At 35.6% G+C, this 17,204-nt stretch overlaps 1 protein-coding gene across 1 annotated transcript; it reads right to left on the bottom strand.

Annotated features, from left to right (window-relative positions):
• Window positions 1-10,230: 10,230 nt before the first annotated feature.
• On the bottom strand, window positions 10,231-11,262 carry LOC147804137 (uncharacterized). The gene has a single exon (XM_087151445.1). The coding sequence runs from the start codon at window positions 11,260-11,262 to the stop codon at window positions 10,231-10,233; it is 1,032 nt and encodes a 343-aa protein (XP_087007571.1).
• Between the last annotated feature and the right edge of the window lie 5,942 nt (window positions 11,263-17,204).

Here is a 17,204-nt window from a genome sequence, read left to right on the forward strand (position 1 = left end):
TCACACCGGGCGAAACCCCATGATATGTAAAATCCAAAGTTGTTTTACAGAATTGTGTGGTGAAGGTTTCCATATCTACTTTTGTTGGATACCATCACATGTCGGCATAAGGGGGAATGACCTTGCTGACATTACGGCTAAAACCACTCAAAACGTAAGCAATAACCTTATAACATCTCTTGATTTCAAACGCATTTGTAAATCCACAATACAACAGGCTTGGAAAGAACATTGGTATAAACAATCTAATAATAAACTGCACGAAATTTATCCTAATCTTGACAACTTTAAAACAATACATATTGATCGCAAAACCCAGGTTATTATCAATAGACTGCGCATTGGTCATTCTCGTTTTACTCACATGCATTTACTAAAATCTGAACCTGCACCTAGTTGTTCTCTATGTCATGTCGACATTACTATTAAACATATTTTAACAGACTGCGAACGATTCAAACATTTGAGGAACAAACTTTTTGATAGCTTTTATCCTAATCTTCAATCTTTACTTGGTGACCCTATACATCACAACCTTTTAAAGTTCATCAAAACTATTGGACTATATTCTCTGCTTTAAAATAATACATTCTCAGCTTTAAATAATAAATCAGTAGTTTGACCTAGAGTCCGACTATTAACCTAGTGCCTGGCGCAGCATAGCCATTTCTGGCTCTTGTGCCAATAAAATCCAACTAACTAACTAACTAACTAACATCATTCAATGGTATTAAAACACGAACTAGAACTGATTAAAAACGCAACTGAAAATATTGAAGCATTAACTAGAACATAATTAAATACAACTCTGTTCAAAAAACTACCAATACTATCGCTAAAAACTTAACAACTTTTTAATAATCTTAAACGTAACAGTTCTACCAAAAAAATAAACATCATACTCAAGAACAAATCAAAACTGAAAACATCGGTGGCGTAACTAGATCATTTAAAAATACAACAATAACGAAGGCGCAGATAGATCACCCATCGTTTTGTAATTTATTATCGCTTTCAACTTCCAAAAAAATAAATGATCTAGATCAGGGGTCCCCAACCTTTTTGTACCTAAGAGAAAATACCAAAATATCGGTTGAATGGCTGGCACCATTTATTTTTTTAAGATAAATTTATATTTGATCGACGGAGGTAATTCACACTACATATAATGCACAAAAAATTTAATTTTAAAAATTAATTTAAATTAGGAATACAATTAGTATTAATATTCCTGAGAAAAATAAATGATTACTAAATTGCTTTTTCAAACCATACGAAGTATAAAAATTATTTATAAAATATATAAAATACAGTCAATGTGATCTTTGGTATGGCATTTCACTGGCCAGCGCTTCATAATTGGGAGAATATGGTGAAATTTCTGCTCGCAAGCAGTCGTCAAGGTGCTCATCTGTAAGTCTGGATCTATATTTTGATTTTATGATATTTATTGTCGAAAGCAGTGATTCACTCAAGTATGTGGAACCAAAAAGCGACTTTATTTTATATGCTGCTCTTTTTAAGAATGAAATTCATTTCTGACAACTATATTCCAGAATTTCTCATCTGATATAATACTTTTGAGGATAATGTCATTCTGAAGATCCAAAATTTCTATCTTCACTTCTCGTCTTACTTGAAGAAATTCTGAAATGTGTGTTGCTATTACGGTTACGTTTATTTGGTTGGTAAAAGGATTTACAAAATACATGATCAAATATCTCGATGATATTAAACTGTTGAAAGCGCTTTTAAAATTGATCATGTATGGAAAATGCACAAGAGACTTCATTTTCAAATGTAATATCCACAAAACTAGCTTAGCTCTGAACGAGTTTATAGCCCCTATTATTCTTGCTATATGTTTGTCTATTCCATTCAGCTCCAAGTTTCAATTATTTAATTTTTCCGTTATGTCCGTTATGAAAGACAAATCTGTTAACCAAAGAGGATCTCTTAGATCTAAAAATTTTTGATTTTTGACTGCAAGATAATTTTTAATTTCTTCAGTTAAATCTAGAAATCTATTAAGTACTTTACCTTTACTACGTTAGTGTATTTATGCATGTATTTGCATAAGATTTTAGGGGGAAATGGAAAACTGAAATATTTTATCGTTGGGCACAAGCAGCGGGCGCACCTAGACCGATCGACGGGCGCCATGGTGCCCACGGGCATAGGGTTGGGGACCCCTGATTCTAGATCATCGCTTTTAACAAATGCCACGAAGTATACAGACTCTCATCGCTTAGAGCGACTGGCACATAAAGTACTAATTTGAGACGTTCTTATTGTAAATTGATCTTTTATTTGTACCTTCAGTAATATGAATAAATTTCATACATTCTGACAATTCCTTTACAGTGTTGCGTTTTTCATAAACATTAATTTAGATTTTATCCAACACTTATTGACTAACCTTCACAAGATGGGCCTAGAAATTTTATTTTGCTTGATTCGTAGTCATATAGGTAATAAAGAAATGAGATGGCTGAGACTGCTGCTCAGCATGCGTCTACTCTATTAACCTTGTTGTACCATTTTACTCTACTTTAAAACACTGTAAATGAATATTTTCAGCTACTTTTGCTTTTTTTTGCTACGCTGAAACAAAAATGTCACAATCAATGTCAAAATTTTGTGCACTGTTATTGTGTTTATTTAATATTCATAATTGTTTTTTTTTTAAAAATTTGTAGTGGACTACGAAGTCGAAAAAGGGAGCGTTGCCTTTATATTTCCATTTCTGCTTCATAGAGATCCTGAATCATTCCCAGATCCAGAAAAATTCGACCCAGAAAGATTTTCTCCTGAGAATTTAGCCGGAAGACATCCTTATGCCTATGTGCCTTTCTCAGCCGGGCCAAGGAACTGTATAGGTAGTCATAAATTTATGCATACATTCATAATAATAAAAGAAATTACTAAATAGTGTATTACTACCACATTACTAAATAGTGGTGAACTTGACTTTCATGTGTTGATCGCGATCAGAAGCACTATGAATGATAATAAATACAGTTAATCGTTCTCTGTGGAAACTAGAAAACTAGACATTAGAACTTCAAAACTAGACATTAGAAAAGATACCTTACTTGTTTTCATAGCAATGGTTTAGTTCCTTGCACGCTCCGGATTAAATAAAAAAGTCATTTTTCTCCATTCAAGACTAGTATTTAAAACTCCTTGTGTGACAGAAATAAAAATATTATAGTATCACCCTTCTCTTTCTTTCTTTTTTTACGAATTGTTAACAAACCTTGTTTATGCAGTTTAGCAATCATGATACTATATTGAATTAAAAAGTATTCCCACAACAGCCCGTTCTGGGTCAGGGGGTCATGGAGGTTGACGCTCCAATTGGACATCGAACTCCAATTCTTTACAATGACAGTTCAGTGCCTTAACCACTGAGTCATCGCGCCTTACTCTATTTCATTATGTTTGACAATTATCTCTCTTCTTCTATCTGAGCTCGAATTTCAATTGAAGGGTCAACTAGCGTAAGAATTATGTTATTGAGATACTCAGTAGTAAATTAGTATTTGAACTTCATGATATAGTAATCATGTATTATATGTTTATTTGTTTTATATTATTTGTATTATATGTTAATTTGTTAAAGTTGAAGTAGATATATATTTTACGTGTTCTATTTGCAGGTCAAAAATTTGCAATGCTGGAAGAAAAAACTGTGCTAGCAAATGTATTCCGGAATTTTGAAATAACATCCAAGGACCCCAGAGACAAAGTCAATATCAATGCTAGCCTTATCATTCGCAATGTTCAACCAGTCATGCTACAATTCACACCTCGAAATTTAAGATGAATTTCGATTTGGATAATTACTGTTAAAGAGTACAACTATTATATTTCATGGTTTAAGTTTTTAAAAAATTATTTTATTTGTATCTTTTTGAATAGTTAAGAATTTATTCTCTTATTTCGTGTTGCTACGCTGTAAACTGTTTTCTGTTGCTACTCTCTGCGCTTTAAACTGTTCTTCAGAAAAACACATTTTAAACGACCTTTTTTGGAAATTTCAGTTATATTTCCGTTAGCATTAAATTAAACATTCAGTCAATGAAAGTAATGGGTAAATAATTAATCAATCGCTTATGTAAACTGTAATTATTAAACCAATTTTTGCATTGTTTGAATATGAAAGTGATGATTTAGTATTTGTGTTTTGTCATTTTGTATTTTTTTCATTATAACAGATATTTCTAACTTCATTATTGTTCTGGTTTCAATTGTATTTTTGTCTTTTGATTGTCATTTCACTAATGATTACTTCATTCTATTTTTTACTGTAATTTTCATCATAACCGATATTTCTAGCTTCATTATTGTTCTGGTTTCAATTGTATTTTTGTCTTTTGATTGTCATTTCAATATTGATTACTTAATTCTATTGTATTTATACATTAAATCATAGTTCATCTGACAAAACAAGAATTTGGTGTAATTTTTTAATAAGATTAATTTATAATAAAAAGAAATCTATTAAATGTCTTTATTTGCATTTTGAATGTTCTTTCCTGTTAATAAATATAAGAATGGCACTTCTATTATTTAATTAATAGTGGGCTGCACCCCCTGTTTGCTAACGCTCGCCAACCCCCGAAAATTGCTACCGAATCTTATATGGTTTGCTTCGCAAACCAAGCTCGCTTCGCTTGCTACTAACTTAGATACATTGCAAATGCACAAAATTCCAAGAATTCAAAACAATCATTCAAATCCATATAAAAACTTTTTTTTTTAAAAAAAATTACGTCTTTTTAGTAAATACTAAGTCATTAAAATAAATTTGAATTGAAATAAATGACATGTAATTCGTTAAACCTATTAGAAATGTGCTATAGTATAATTTGTGATATAAATCAAAAATCATCAAATAAATTCGTGAAAAAAAGCGCTTTCGACAAAATACTAAAATAGAGATCTATCGACAAAGACTACTCACTTCTGCCTAGCTTAATAGTATGAGATTGTCACAGCTGATGCTCTCTGGTTATTTCAGTTTCCGTTTTTAAAAGCGCTATATGTTGAGCCGCCTCAACTAGATTTGGCATGTGACATTTTTAGCGGCAATCATTGGTCGATTTGCCGTGTAAGAGAAATAGTAACATAAACAAAACAAAGCAAACGTTGCCACCGGAGGAAAAGAAATACAGCCAAAATTTGGGAGCCACGTAAGAGAATTATGTATATTAGATTTTCAATAAGACACGCAGAAGCGAAACACAATTCTTAATTGTTAAAATACAATGATAATCATTTAGCATTTTTATTAAACGTATTTTGATTTCCGTTCTGGATTAATCCCCAATTTCCGTAACTGTCATATCCATAATAAATTTAAATTTAATGGCTACCATTTGAAGTAAATGATAATATTTCTTTAGAATTATCAACATAATAATTATAAAAAGCTGATACATGGTCGCAATCTGAGGTGGGTGGTGACCGCTGGTAGTGAAAGTTACAGATATTTTCTGTGGCCGAAAATGGCAAGTTGTTCTTTCCCGCACACCAAAGCAAAAACAACGGGACAACCTCAACACCATGTGATTATGCTTAGTTTTTCTTTATAAATCGACAAATCCTAATATACCGAACAATTCATTTAGTAAAGCATCGCAATTTCTTATTCACAAAGCTCTTCTTTCCATACTGGGGTTAGTCGCCTTTGTAAATGTTACGTTCGGTTACCTCTTAGTTGAGGTCTATATAAATCTAATATTCTATTTACTTGTACGAATATGCGTCCATTTGACGTTATAGCCATACGTCATAAATCTCTAAACACCTCTCGAGGTGTAATATCAGAAGCAGAATTTATAAACGATGACGAAGAAATGCTAATTGAAAACTTTAGAGATCGAAATTCGACAAAAGTTCGTATATTAAGGGGGGGGGGGCCCACCCTGAAATGGTAACGTATTAACGTTTTTCTTGAATTTTTTTTAAGTAATAGAGACAATGCAGAGACTCCTTGTTTTTTTTATGTTATTTAGAAAAAATTTTCTTTCACAAAATAATAAAAAAAAATAAGATTGTGGCAGCTCCGTGTGTGGCTGGTCATCAAAAGGTAGCACCTCGCTGGCCTCATGGATTTAGAAGTCCTGAAACACAGGAAAACGATTTTGTTTAGATTTTCTGAAACATAAAGACATTATCTAAAACGTAGCATAGCGGTTTTTTGATATTCGCAAAATTACCAAAATGGCGGCAAACTTTAAAGAAACGGTAAGTTTTTCATTGAAGAAATATTCATTAAAATACTAATATAAAATCTAAATATAAAAATATCAAAAAAAAAATCCTATGCTACTTTCTAAAGAATATATTTTTACGTAATTTAAAATAAAGGACAGCTTATTTTGTTGTATAGATCATGAGAAAAACGTTAGGCCAGGTCAAAAAACAGCGTTCTGAGTAAAACGTGTTTAAAGTTTTGACTTATGGTAGAGGAAAACGTTTAATTTCATATATATAATGATCGATAAATGAAATGCCTACAACAAGTTTCTATATACAGTCAACAGATTGGATGAGACACAAAAAGAATGTCGCCCCTCCTAATCCGGCTGAGCGGGCCTTTCTACCTGCTTAGCGACTACTCTCTATTTTCCGGTATAACTTACAAACGAAGTTAGGTACCGAGAAATTGTTTTAGACAGACATTAGGAAGGGTACAAAGATTCGAAAAATACAATAAATTTTTTTTTCGAATTTTTGAAATAATCAGGGTGGGGTCCCCCCTTAAGATTTGAAAACGCAGGAATCTTGTCTTGTATCTTAGCCTCACATTTTACACATCAAAATTACCATTCTCTGTAAAACTAGTTTGGTATAACAGTCCTATTCGACTATATATGCCAAATTTTTAGAGCTGTTTAGAGCTAATCTCAAAGATTTTAGCTTTATTTTAGTTTCAACATGATGTCTAGATGTCATTGTGCGAATTGGTGTTTATTCACGAAACTTGCTAGCACTACTAAAAATATGGTGATTAGCAACAATATTGATGCCGTGGTAGAGAAAATTACTTCGATAGTTATATGCATGCTGCATACTAAAAACGACTACAACTTTCTCCCGTCATTGTGAGCCGTGCAGTTATAATGTTAGTTATACTTTGTTAATTTGTTTTTATAACTATTAATTGCAAAGCTCATTTTAATTGTTAGCTTTTTTCCCTTTTGTAAGGTAATATTTAGCTTGTTTTCTTTTGTTAATACATAAATTTAATAGTCTTTTTTAAGATAAATTTATTAGTCATTTTAATAACATTTTAAGATTGTCAGAGACAAAGATGCCATTAAATCATGTAAAAATTATAAAAAGTATATTATATATAAACATTTTTCTTTAATTTAAATTTTATTCGTAATAAAAAAAAGCATTATAATTTTTACTATATCATTTCGAAATTTGACTAAACTTTAATCACACAAAAGTGATTAAATTTTAAGGCGCAGTGGTTGAGAATCAATGAAAAATAATAAAGCTTTATAAAAGAACTTTAATAAACTTAAAATGGCAAATATTAATAATAAAAGTAAGCAAGAATTAGAAATGAAACAGAGATCAATTTAAATAAAGTCCACGATAACTCTGCAAAATTAACAAGCAAAGTAACAGATGAAACTTGCAATTAAAGGTCACGAAAAAAAGGATTCAATAACACTGAACAACAAAATATCTCTTTTACCCCATCAGTAATCTTTCCATGTATTTTGTATGCAGAATTTACTTATGTAATAAAAATCTATCTGCTCGCGCTTATCGAATAAAAGGTTCTGAAAATATTTAGGAACAAATATGCAAGACATGATGCTTTTTTCACTCTTTGGAATCGATTGATTGATTTGTTCATTTATGTCGCACTAGAGCTGCACAATGGACTATTGGCGACGGTCTGGGAAACATCCCTGAGGATGATCCGAAAACATGCCATCACAATTTTGATCCTCTGCAGAGGGGATGGCACCTCCGCTTCGGTAGTCCGACGACCTGCACGCGAAGTCGAGCACTTTACGGTAGCACAGTTAAACGAGGACCAATACCGCACACCCGCGGTCCCTACGCAGACTGATCCAAGTGGTCACCCACCCGCACACTGGTTGCCAGTGATGCTTGACTTTGGTGATCTGCTGGGAACCGTGTCTTAACGATCAGTCCAATGTGGGACCTCTTTGGAATCGTATATCTTTGGATTCATAAATGACGGTATAATTTATTTTATAAGGCATAATGTAACCTCTCATCTTTTTTTTTAAAGTGATAGCAAGTTTTTACACCCTACCATAATCTCTATAGTTTATCCATAACCCACAAGATCCTTAAATATAATGCTAATTATAATAAATATAATATTCTTAAAATGTTACTCTCATAAATAGTAAATACGAGGGTTGCTATTTATATTTCTGGCCTAATAATGAAAAAACAAACATGTAGGATCGAAATTGGTTTTATTGTTTTTCAAAATATTCTCCATGATGATCAATACACTTTTGCATGCGTTTGAACCAATTTTCAAAGCACTTTTTCCAGTCCGATTGAGGTAACTCCAAAACATGCGTTTTGAATGCATAAACCGCCTCTTCGGGGGTCGAAAGTCGTTGTCCACGTAATTTATTTTTGATGTGTGGGAATAGGAAGAAGTCATTGGGTGCCAAATCAGGGCTGTACGGCGGATGGCCCATCAGTTCGATCTTTCACTCCGACAGAAATGCCTTTGTTTGAGTCGATGTGTGACAGCTCGCATTGTCATGATGAAGAATGATTCGCCTGTTCTTCTGCTTTTTTCGAATTTCTCCGATGACTTCTGGCAAACAAATGGTCGTGTACCATTCAGAATTGACCGTCCTGCGTTGCTCTAACGCCACTGTTGCCACATGACCGTTAATGCCAAAGAAACAGGCAATCATTTGTTTCAATGTGCTTCTTCCTCGAACAACTTTTGTTGGTTTTGCCTCGTCTTGGAAGACCCATACAGTTGATTGCTGTTTTGTTTCCGGCTCATATGCATAGATCCATGATTCGTCACCTGTGTAGATGTTATACACAGCCTTTGATGTACCTTGAACATATTTTTCCAACATTTCCTTGCACCAATCGACACGAGCCTTTTTTTGAGCGATTGTCAGATTATGCGGGATCAACGCGAACAAATTTTTTTTACGCTCAAATGTTCATGCAATATTTTATTGATGCTAGTCATACTAATGTCCAAAGACGCCTCTATCTCACGATATGTCACATGACGATCTTGCTTTATCAGTTCACGCACAGCATCGATCTTTTCTGGCACAACAACGGATTTTGGACGACCTGCACGGGATTCGTCCTGGATCGAACATTGACCACGATTAAACTCGTTATACCAATTTTTTTACAGTGCTCTAGGATGGCGCTTTATAGCTGAATAAAGAATTAAGTTCATCAAAATACTCTTGTCTTGACAATCCACGTCGAAAGTTATGAAAAATAATGGCACGAAAATGTTTACGATTCAAATCCATTTTTTGAAAGAGAAGAACTTTTCAATTTACTGTCAGCACAAATGAAGCTATAATGGTATTGATTGATTGATTGAATGTAGGGTTTAGTGGCACAAAGTCCAAATGAGGACATGCTGCGCCAGACAATACGGTAATTGTTCTAAAGCCTAAGTACATACAAAATTTAATTGTAGCACAATTATAACTGATAAATCAGTGAATAAAACAAGATAAATTCTATGAAAATTAGATAAAAGGTATGAGTATAATCAGATAAAAGTTTGAGTACAGTATAAAACGCACGGAGTAAAATGTACAAAATAGTAAGATGTTTGCAAAAGTGTATAAAATAGTAGATGTGTTAAAACTTTTATATGCTGTTAAAAATACCTACGGCACATAAAAATGCAAAAATGTTAGGATGGTGAGTATCATCCAACAAATCTTGCAAGCATGAAATAGTACTCCCAAAAAGCTTTAAGCGTAGTTGATTAAAACATGGACACGTTATTAAAATATGATGAACTGTGAGAGGAACGTAACAGGTACTGCATTCGGGGGGAAGCTCTCCAAACAGTAGATGGAGGTGTGTTAACCGGGTGTGACCGATTCGGAGTCTGGTTAGCTTTACATCAGCACTACGCAAGCGCAGCACTGGAAAATTATCTAAATCGAATTTAATGCTATGCAATTTATTGAGAACTTTCAGGTCTCATTGCTGTTGCCATAATGATGTTACCAACTTTCGAGTATGTAGCTTCATGTCAGAAAAAGGTATGGACACTTTCAAGACAGATGTGGCAGATCGTGCAGCTGTGTCAGCTAGTTCGTTCCCTGGAATACCAACATGACTTGGTACCCAGCAAAATAGAATCTCAAAGCCATTCTTTTGAAGAGTGATTAACAAATGAATGATGAAACATAAAATTGGATGAGTATCACAGTGAAACTTTTCTAGTTGGCTCAAAACGCTCATACTATCGGAGTATAGGCAATACTTCCAAGTAGAGTGTGAGGAAATTAGACGTAGTGCCATAAGGATAGCCACAGCTTCAGCAGTGAAGACCGAGCAAATATCTGGGATTTTATAGCTAAATGTATCATCAGCGATGATGACCCCGCATCCTACATATCCGGCAGATTTTGAACCGTCTGTATAAATCGGTACATGATGAGAATATTGGTGACGATGTGCAGTGAAAAGTGTATGAAAAATGCAGGGTGTAACGTTGGCTTTATCGTGTAACTTGAAAAGGGAAATAGATTGGTATGGTGAAATGGTCCAGGGTGGTATGAGAAAGTGATCCACTGATTGTGATGGTAATTCACAGATATCGAATGATTGGATAAGTGAGCGTGTGCGAGCATGAAGTGGGGGAATGTGTGATGGTCTAGCAATATACAGTCGCTCCAAGCTTGATGAAATAACATCATGCTTTAAAGGATGCGATTTAGAGGACATGATACTAAAGTAATATGTAAGAGACAGCTGGATGCGACGTAGATATAATGGTATCTGGTGACAAACAACATATAAGCTTTCAACCGGGGAAGTACAAAATGCTCCAGAACATATGCGTAAAGCAGTATGATGTACTGTGTCCAAGATTCGTAAGTTAGAGGTGTTTGCAGTACCATAAACTACGCATGCATAATCAAGCCGTGAAAGTATCAGGGCCTGATAAATGCGTAAAAGTGCTACGCGATCCGCTCCCCAGTACGTATTTGAGAGAACACGCAACATATTCAGTTTTTGCTAGCATCGCTTTCGTAATTGTTTGATATGAGGGATAAAAGTTGACTTGCTATCAAAAGTGACTCCTAAAAATTTTGCATGTGGTACAACTGGTATAGCAATGTTATGAATAAAAATGACAGGATCATTATGAAGTGCGCGTTTCCGACAGAAATGAATGCATGAACTTTTAGAAGGTGAAAGGGTATGGCCATTATGATCACACCAGTCTAAAATTTTATTCACTGAAGTTGTCGCTCGATGATTCTCATGCCGGATCCCGAACATGAGATTTGTAGATCATCAACAAATAGAGAGCCAAAGACAGCAGGTTGCTGTACGTTTAAAACTAGTGAAATATGAACGATGAACAATATGACACTTAGCACACTGCCCTGGGGAACACCCTCAGCCTGAATATATAGGTCAGAAAAGTTGGATCCAAGCTTAACACGAAAATACCGTCTGAGCAAGAAATTTTTTATGAAAATTGGCAAACGACCACGGAGACCCATATCAAACAGTGCCTTCAGAATTCCATATCTCCAGGTCCGATCATAGGCTTTCTCGATATCAAAAAAGATAGAGACTAGATGATTGCGCCGGACAAAAGCATTGCGAATTCTAGACTCAAGAGCAACGATGTTGTCAATTGTGGATCTTCCCTTACGAAAACCACTCTGAAAGTTTGGTATGAGGCGCTTTTTTTCAAGGTAAGGTAATGCACAAGGCGCGCGTTAACCATACGCTCAAGCGTTTTACCAAAACAGCTGGTTAGTGCTATAGGGCGATAGTTAATGGGTTCTTTTGGATCTTTTCCTTGCTTTAATATGGGTATTACAATGACTTCACGCCAACTCGACGGGTACATCTGCTCTGTCCATATTCTGTTGAATAGGGCAAGAATATTCTTTAAAGACCTCGTGTCCAAGTGATGGAGCATTTTATATGTAATCCCATCTGGACCTGGACTTGTGTTGGAAGATCTAAACAGTGCTGTGTTGGAAGATCTAAACAGTGCTCTCTTTAGTTCAGGAAGAGTGAAAGTACAATTGTATGATGTGAGTTGGCGGCTGTTAAAATTAATATTTTGGCTTTCAGCGTTACTTTTGTGTAGTTGAAATGTTGTGCTATAACTGTCGGGACTTGAGGTACCTGCAAATGTTTCGCCTAAAATGTTACATACATCAATGGGAGACGAGTATTTGATGCCGTTTATCTCAAACACTGGATAATGAAAGTCCCGGTAAATACCATTTGCTTTCTTTACTCTTGACCAGACTTGGCCCGGAGATGTCGACGATGTAATAGAGGAAACATATCTCGACCAACTATCTCTCTGACTCTTACGTCGGACCTTGCGGGCAAAGGCTTTAGTTCGTTTAAAAGCTAGAAGATTCGTTGTTGTTGGGGTACGGCGGAAGACAGTGCCGTTCCTGGCAGGTATGCAGCGAATGCCCCGCACGCAGGCGCCCAATTTAAGGGGCGCCAAATTCAACTATTCGAAAAAAATCAAATTATAGCAAATTATTAAAAATAAAATTATTAAAAATCAAATTATTAAAAATCAAATTACAGCAAAGCTGTAAACTTTGATTACAGGAAGAAACAGTAAACTAATATAAGAAGTAACTTCTATACTTTGCTTCTACACTGGAATTTACATGCAAAAAATCTGTTGTCGGCGTGTCGGCACTCGGCTTACGGGCGGAGGCGGCATTAAGGATAATTTTGACGCTACCGATTTCTGTTGCGTCTGGCGAAAGGAGTTTTTCAAAGCTAAAACTTGTAAAATCTTATTTGAGAACTTCGATGTGCCAGGAAAGACTTTCAGATGTAGCTGTTATTTCAATCGAAAATAAAATATGTGAAGCCATCGATCACAATGAAATGATCAATGAGCTTGCATCTGCAAAAGCAAGACGTGTTATGTTCTAAAACTACCTTGTTATTTGATAATTAGGTACTTAGGTATTAGACAGATCTTGCACATTTTCAAGTTAACGGATTTGTTTGCGTTGAGCGCCGTTTGAGAGTTTTAACTCAATTCACTCAGTTGAGTGAATTGAGTTATATTAGATTTTTTGTTAATTTCCGAATGGACGTGTTTTATTTATGACCTATATTGTACGTTAATAGTCTATTTTATTTGATATCAAAAATAAATTTTTTGTTATATTTTTTCGTTGTTTTATTTTATTACGCCCATTTTCATAATCAAACACTTACACTAAAGTGACTTTAGTCTATAAGGAAACTATTCAGTTTAAACCTCAAACTAAAAATGATTATGAAAATTGGCCTTATCATCAAAATTTAAGCATAGTATATAGGGGCGCACAAAATTATTCTTGCACGCAGGCGTTCGCCACCCCAGGAACGGCACTGGCGGAAGATGTTCCAAAGGCGTCTCTGATCTTTATAAGCAGTGGCACATTCCTCATTCCACCAAGGCTTACGATGGCGGGGAGGTGAAGTGGAGGTCTTTGGTATACTCTCTTCAGCTGCGTGAATAATTACAGACGTAACATTATCAACAGTTGTATTTATAGTATTACACGTAACGAGGGAATCAGTGATCTGTGCAAGTTTAGTAAACAAACTCCAATTAGCGCGATGATAGATGAATACTGGTGGTCTAGGAGTAATAGGTGCAGTAGCAGAATATGAAACAACGAGGGGAAAGTGATCACTGTTGTGTAAGTCATTGTCTACTGAAAGTTGTGTAAAAGGTAAGAGGTCTGATGAGCAGAAAGCCAAATCAATGGAATGGAATGTTCGTGTGGGCGCATGAAAGTATGTTTCTTCGCCTTGGTTTAGCAGGCAAAGGTCATGGTCTTCAATGAGTTTTTCGATTTTTCGACCCCGATCATTGGAGTCAGAACTGCCTCATCACTATGGCCATTAAAATCTCCTAATAAAATATGAGGCTTAGGTAATTGATTAATCAAGCAATTCAAATAAGTTTGTGAAATCGAGTCATTGGGTGGTAAATAAATGGAACATATGGTGATGAGAACATTGACATGAATCTGAATAGCAATAGCCTGTAATGAGGTTGTCAATGGAATGCTAATGAAAGGTAAGTTATTTGTAGTTAAAATCGCAACACCACCATGTGGTCGGTTGCGATCATCGCAGTCGTTACGGAAACACGAGTAATTACGCAAGTGAAACTTGTCAGATGATTTTAAAAGTGTTTCTTGAAATAAAATACACGTAGGTTGATATCGAGAGACTATCTCTCTGACATCAGTTGATTTATTGCGAATGCCACGACAGTTCCACGAAATAAGCGTAAATGCCATTATGTTGTGGATTGTGAGATTTGCATGATCTCTTGATAAGCCGGAGGACAATCTAAAATGCTTTCTTCGTCTTCAGAGAGATAAATGGACACTTCATAGTCCTCTTCAAGATTTTGTAAAACTCCAGAAGCTGAATTGGCATACTGGAGGTACTTCGGATCTTTTTTCTTTTTCGTTTGTCCAGGAAGTTGACGTATTGGTTGGGGCTTTATGTCTATGCGTTGTTGTTTCTTCGGAAATTTATCATATTGATCTAATTTAGCTGCTTTAGAAGGTAGAGAATTGGTCGAGGTAGAACTGCGTGATGAAGTTGCTTGATTCGAAACATTAGGTTTCGATGCTCTAAAATGAAAAGCAGGCTATTTGGTAGATGTTAGAGCGAAAGGAGTATCAGTTTGTGTGCTGACAGAGCAGTAGGTTGCTTTTACAGCTGCAGAATAGGATACGTCCGGACGGGGAGTTCGAGCGGTAACCATTCGCCTTGCTTCATTAAAAGTCAAATTTTGCATGACTTTAATGGTCTGAATTTCTTTTTCTTGTGATCATTTTGGACAATTCCTGGAGTAGACCGCATGATCACCCTTGCAATTGATGCAAAGGGGCGGTAACTCACAGGAAGTATCGTCATGGCCACAACCAGAACAGCGAGCACAAATGGGTGTGCTACGACAAGAGGCCTTTGAGTGACCAAACCTTTGACACTGGAAAAATCTCTAAGGGTTTGGCACGTATTGGCTAACCGGACAGTTATACCAGGCAAGCTTGACTTCAGATGGCAACTTTGGAGTAGCGAAAGTAAGAATGAGATATTTCGTGGGAACGAGTTGGCCATTCCTACGAACCTTAATTCTTCTTACAGCAATAACATGTTGATCGCGCAATTCATCTACAATCATTTCTTCTGTGTCATCAACAAATTCTGATTGCGATATCACCCCTCGTGAGGTGTTCAGAGTCTTATGAGGTGTGACGTTTACTGAAAACGAACATATACTTTTAAAGGTTGATAGAGTAGTCGCTTGTTTTTCAGATGATACCTGTACTAAGAGGTCACCTGATCGTAATTTTCGAACAGACGTTACTTCTCCTAAAACAGAGATAAGAGCTTTGTGTATCAAAAATGGGGATATTTTACTAAACGAAGTGTTAGAAACAGTGGGATTTAACAATGCTATTTTAAAATAACGAGCATATTCACACGGTGATAAAGGTGTTCCGCTGTTTTTGCTATGGTGTGCAGAACTACACACCTTGCCGTCATTTTCCGCCGTAGGAAATTTCAAAGACTTCAACTACCAGCGGCACCACCCACCACGGAGTCCAACTAAGGGGATGCAGACAACATATTGGTTCTAACACCAATACGTTACATGCACCAATGCTAGCCAATAGTTATACGCCCGCGAGTCACCCCTGAAGCAGCCTCCACCCTTAACGAGGTGTCCAGCAAGTGACCCCGGACTTGACCTAAGCCAACAGATGATGTTTGTGGCAAGTCGGTTGATGCATACAGGCCAATATGCACCTCCCGGTTACCTGAAGCAAGGGCCGAAGCAGTGTATTGGGGTACCAAGATGCCCCTCAACTACCAGGATCCTCTTTTCCAGGGACACGGGTCTCCACGCACGGCAAACACGCGGGTGGTCTCCTCCCATCTGGGTTTGACACAACAGGGTGGTAATCGAACGCAGAAAAAAAGCCCTTACCAGTAAATTCGGCAACCACGACAAGGGGGAAGAGAAAGGAGAAAGTAGGAGGAAAGGGAGAGGAAACGGAAGGGAGGATAGATCACTAGGGTACCCCGGGGCGTGACTCCCTGTGTCTACCTAAAGAAGGTAAATCCCCTCAGAGGAGCTATAATGGTAAATCGTCTGCTGAATTTATGTTTAAAAATATCAAAGTTTCGATTAAAATCGTCTGCGGTCGCCTAGCAACACTTACTGTTGCCAAGGCCAGAAATATAAATAGCAACCCTCGTATAGGGGACAGGGATGCACGTTTTATTGTTCTAAATATTTATTAGCACATATAATTTGAAATCGTAGCTTAACATATTGCTTTTTTCTTTATAAAATGTAATTATTAAAAAAAAGCTGTTACAACTTTTAATTAGTTGATATGTGACAAAAGTTGTGCAAAAAGTTTTTATTTTCTTGCACATTTGAAGTTAAATATCCCGAAAACTATATTCTTAAATTTGATTAAACTTGATCTGCTTAAATGTAATAGTAATAATTTAAAAATAAGAATGAAAAAAATAGATAAAATTATACTGATAACCTCGATAGAAATACAAAATATAGCGACTTGATTAAAATTCATTTTTAAATAGCTTAGTTTATTCAGTTAAATAGTATAAAATACAGACAAAATTATGCAAGAAAATATTTATTTTAATAAGAAAATGTTAAACACGTCAATGTTAATTAAAATATCAGTTTGATTTTGTTTTAAACATGTGTAAAAATTAAAAATTTTCAACAGTATGGTATGTTTCAAAATATGGAACAACACACAGTGTGACATTGCACTGCTTGCATTGAAATCGAGATTCTTTTTTTAACTCGTTGTCCTTTTGAGTCAAAATGTTTACTGCGCATAAAGCACACCCTTGTTGGGTTTTTTTTCTTTTCCGTTGCTTCT

Source organism: Parasteatoda tepidariorum, chromosome 9 (genome assembly GCF_982258835.1).
Source record: "Parasteatoda tepidariorum strain Cologne lab strain chromosome 9, Ptep-v5.0, whole genome shotgun sequence".
Classification (NCBI taxonomy): domain Eukaryota; kingdom Metazoa; phylum Arthropoda; class Arachnida; order Araneae; family Theridiidae; genus Parasteatoda; species Parasteatoda tepidariorum.

Excerpts from the sequence above, each read along its gene's own strand:
- LOC147804137 (XM_087151445.1), bottom strand. The coding sequence starts at position 11,262 with ATGTTGCGTGTTCTCTCAAATACGTACTGGGGAGCGGATCGCGTAGCA.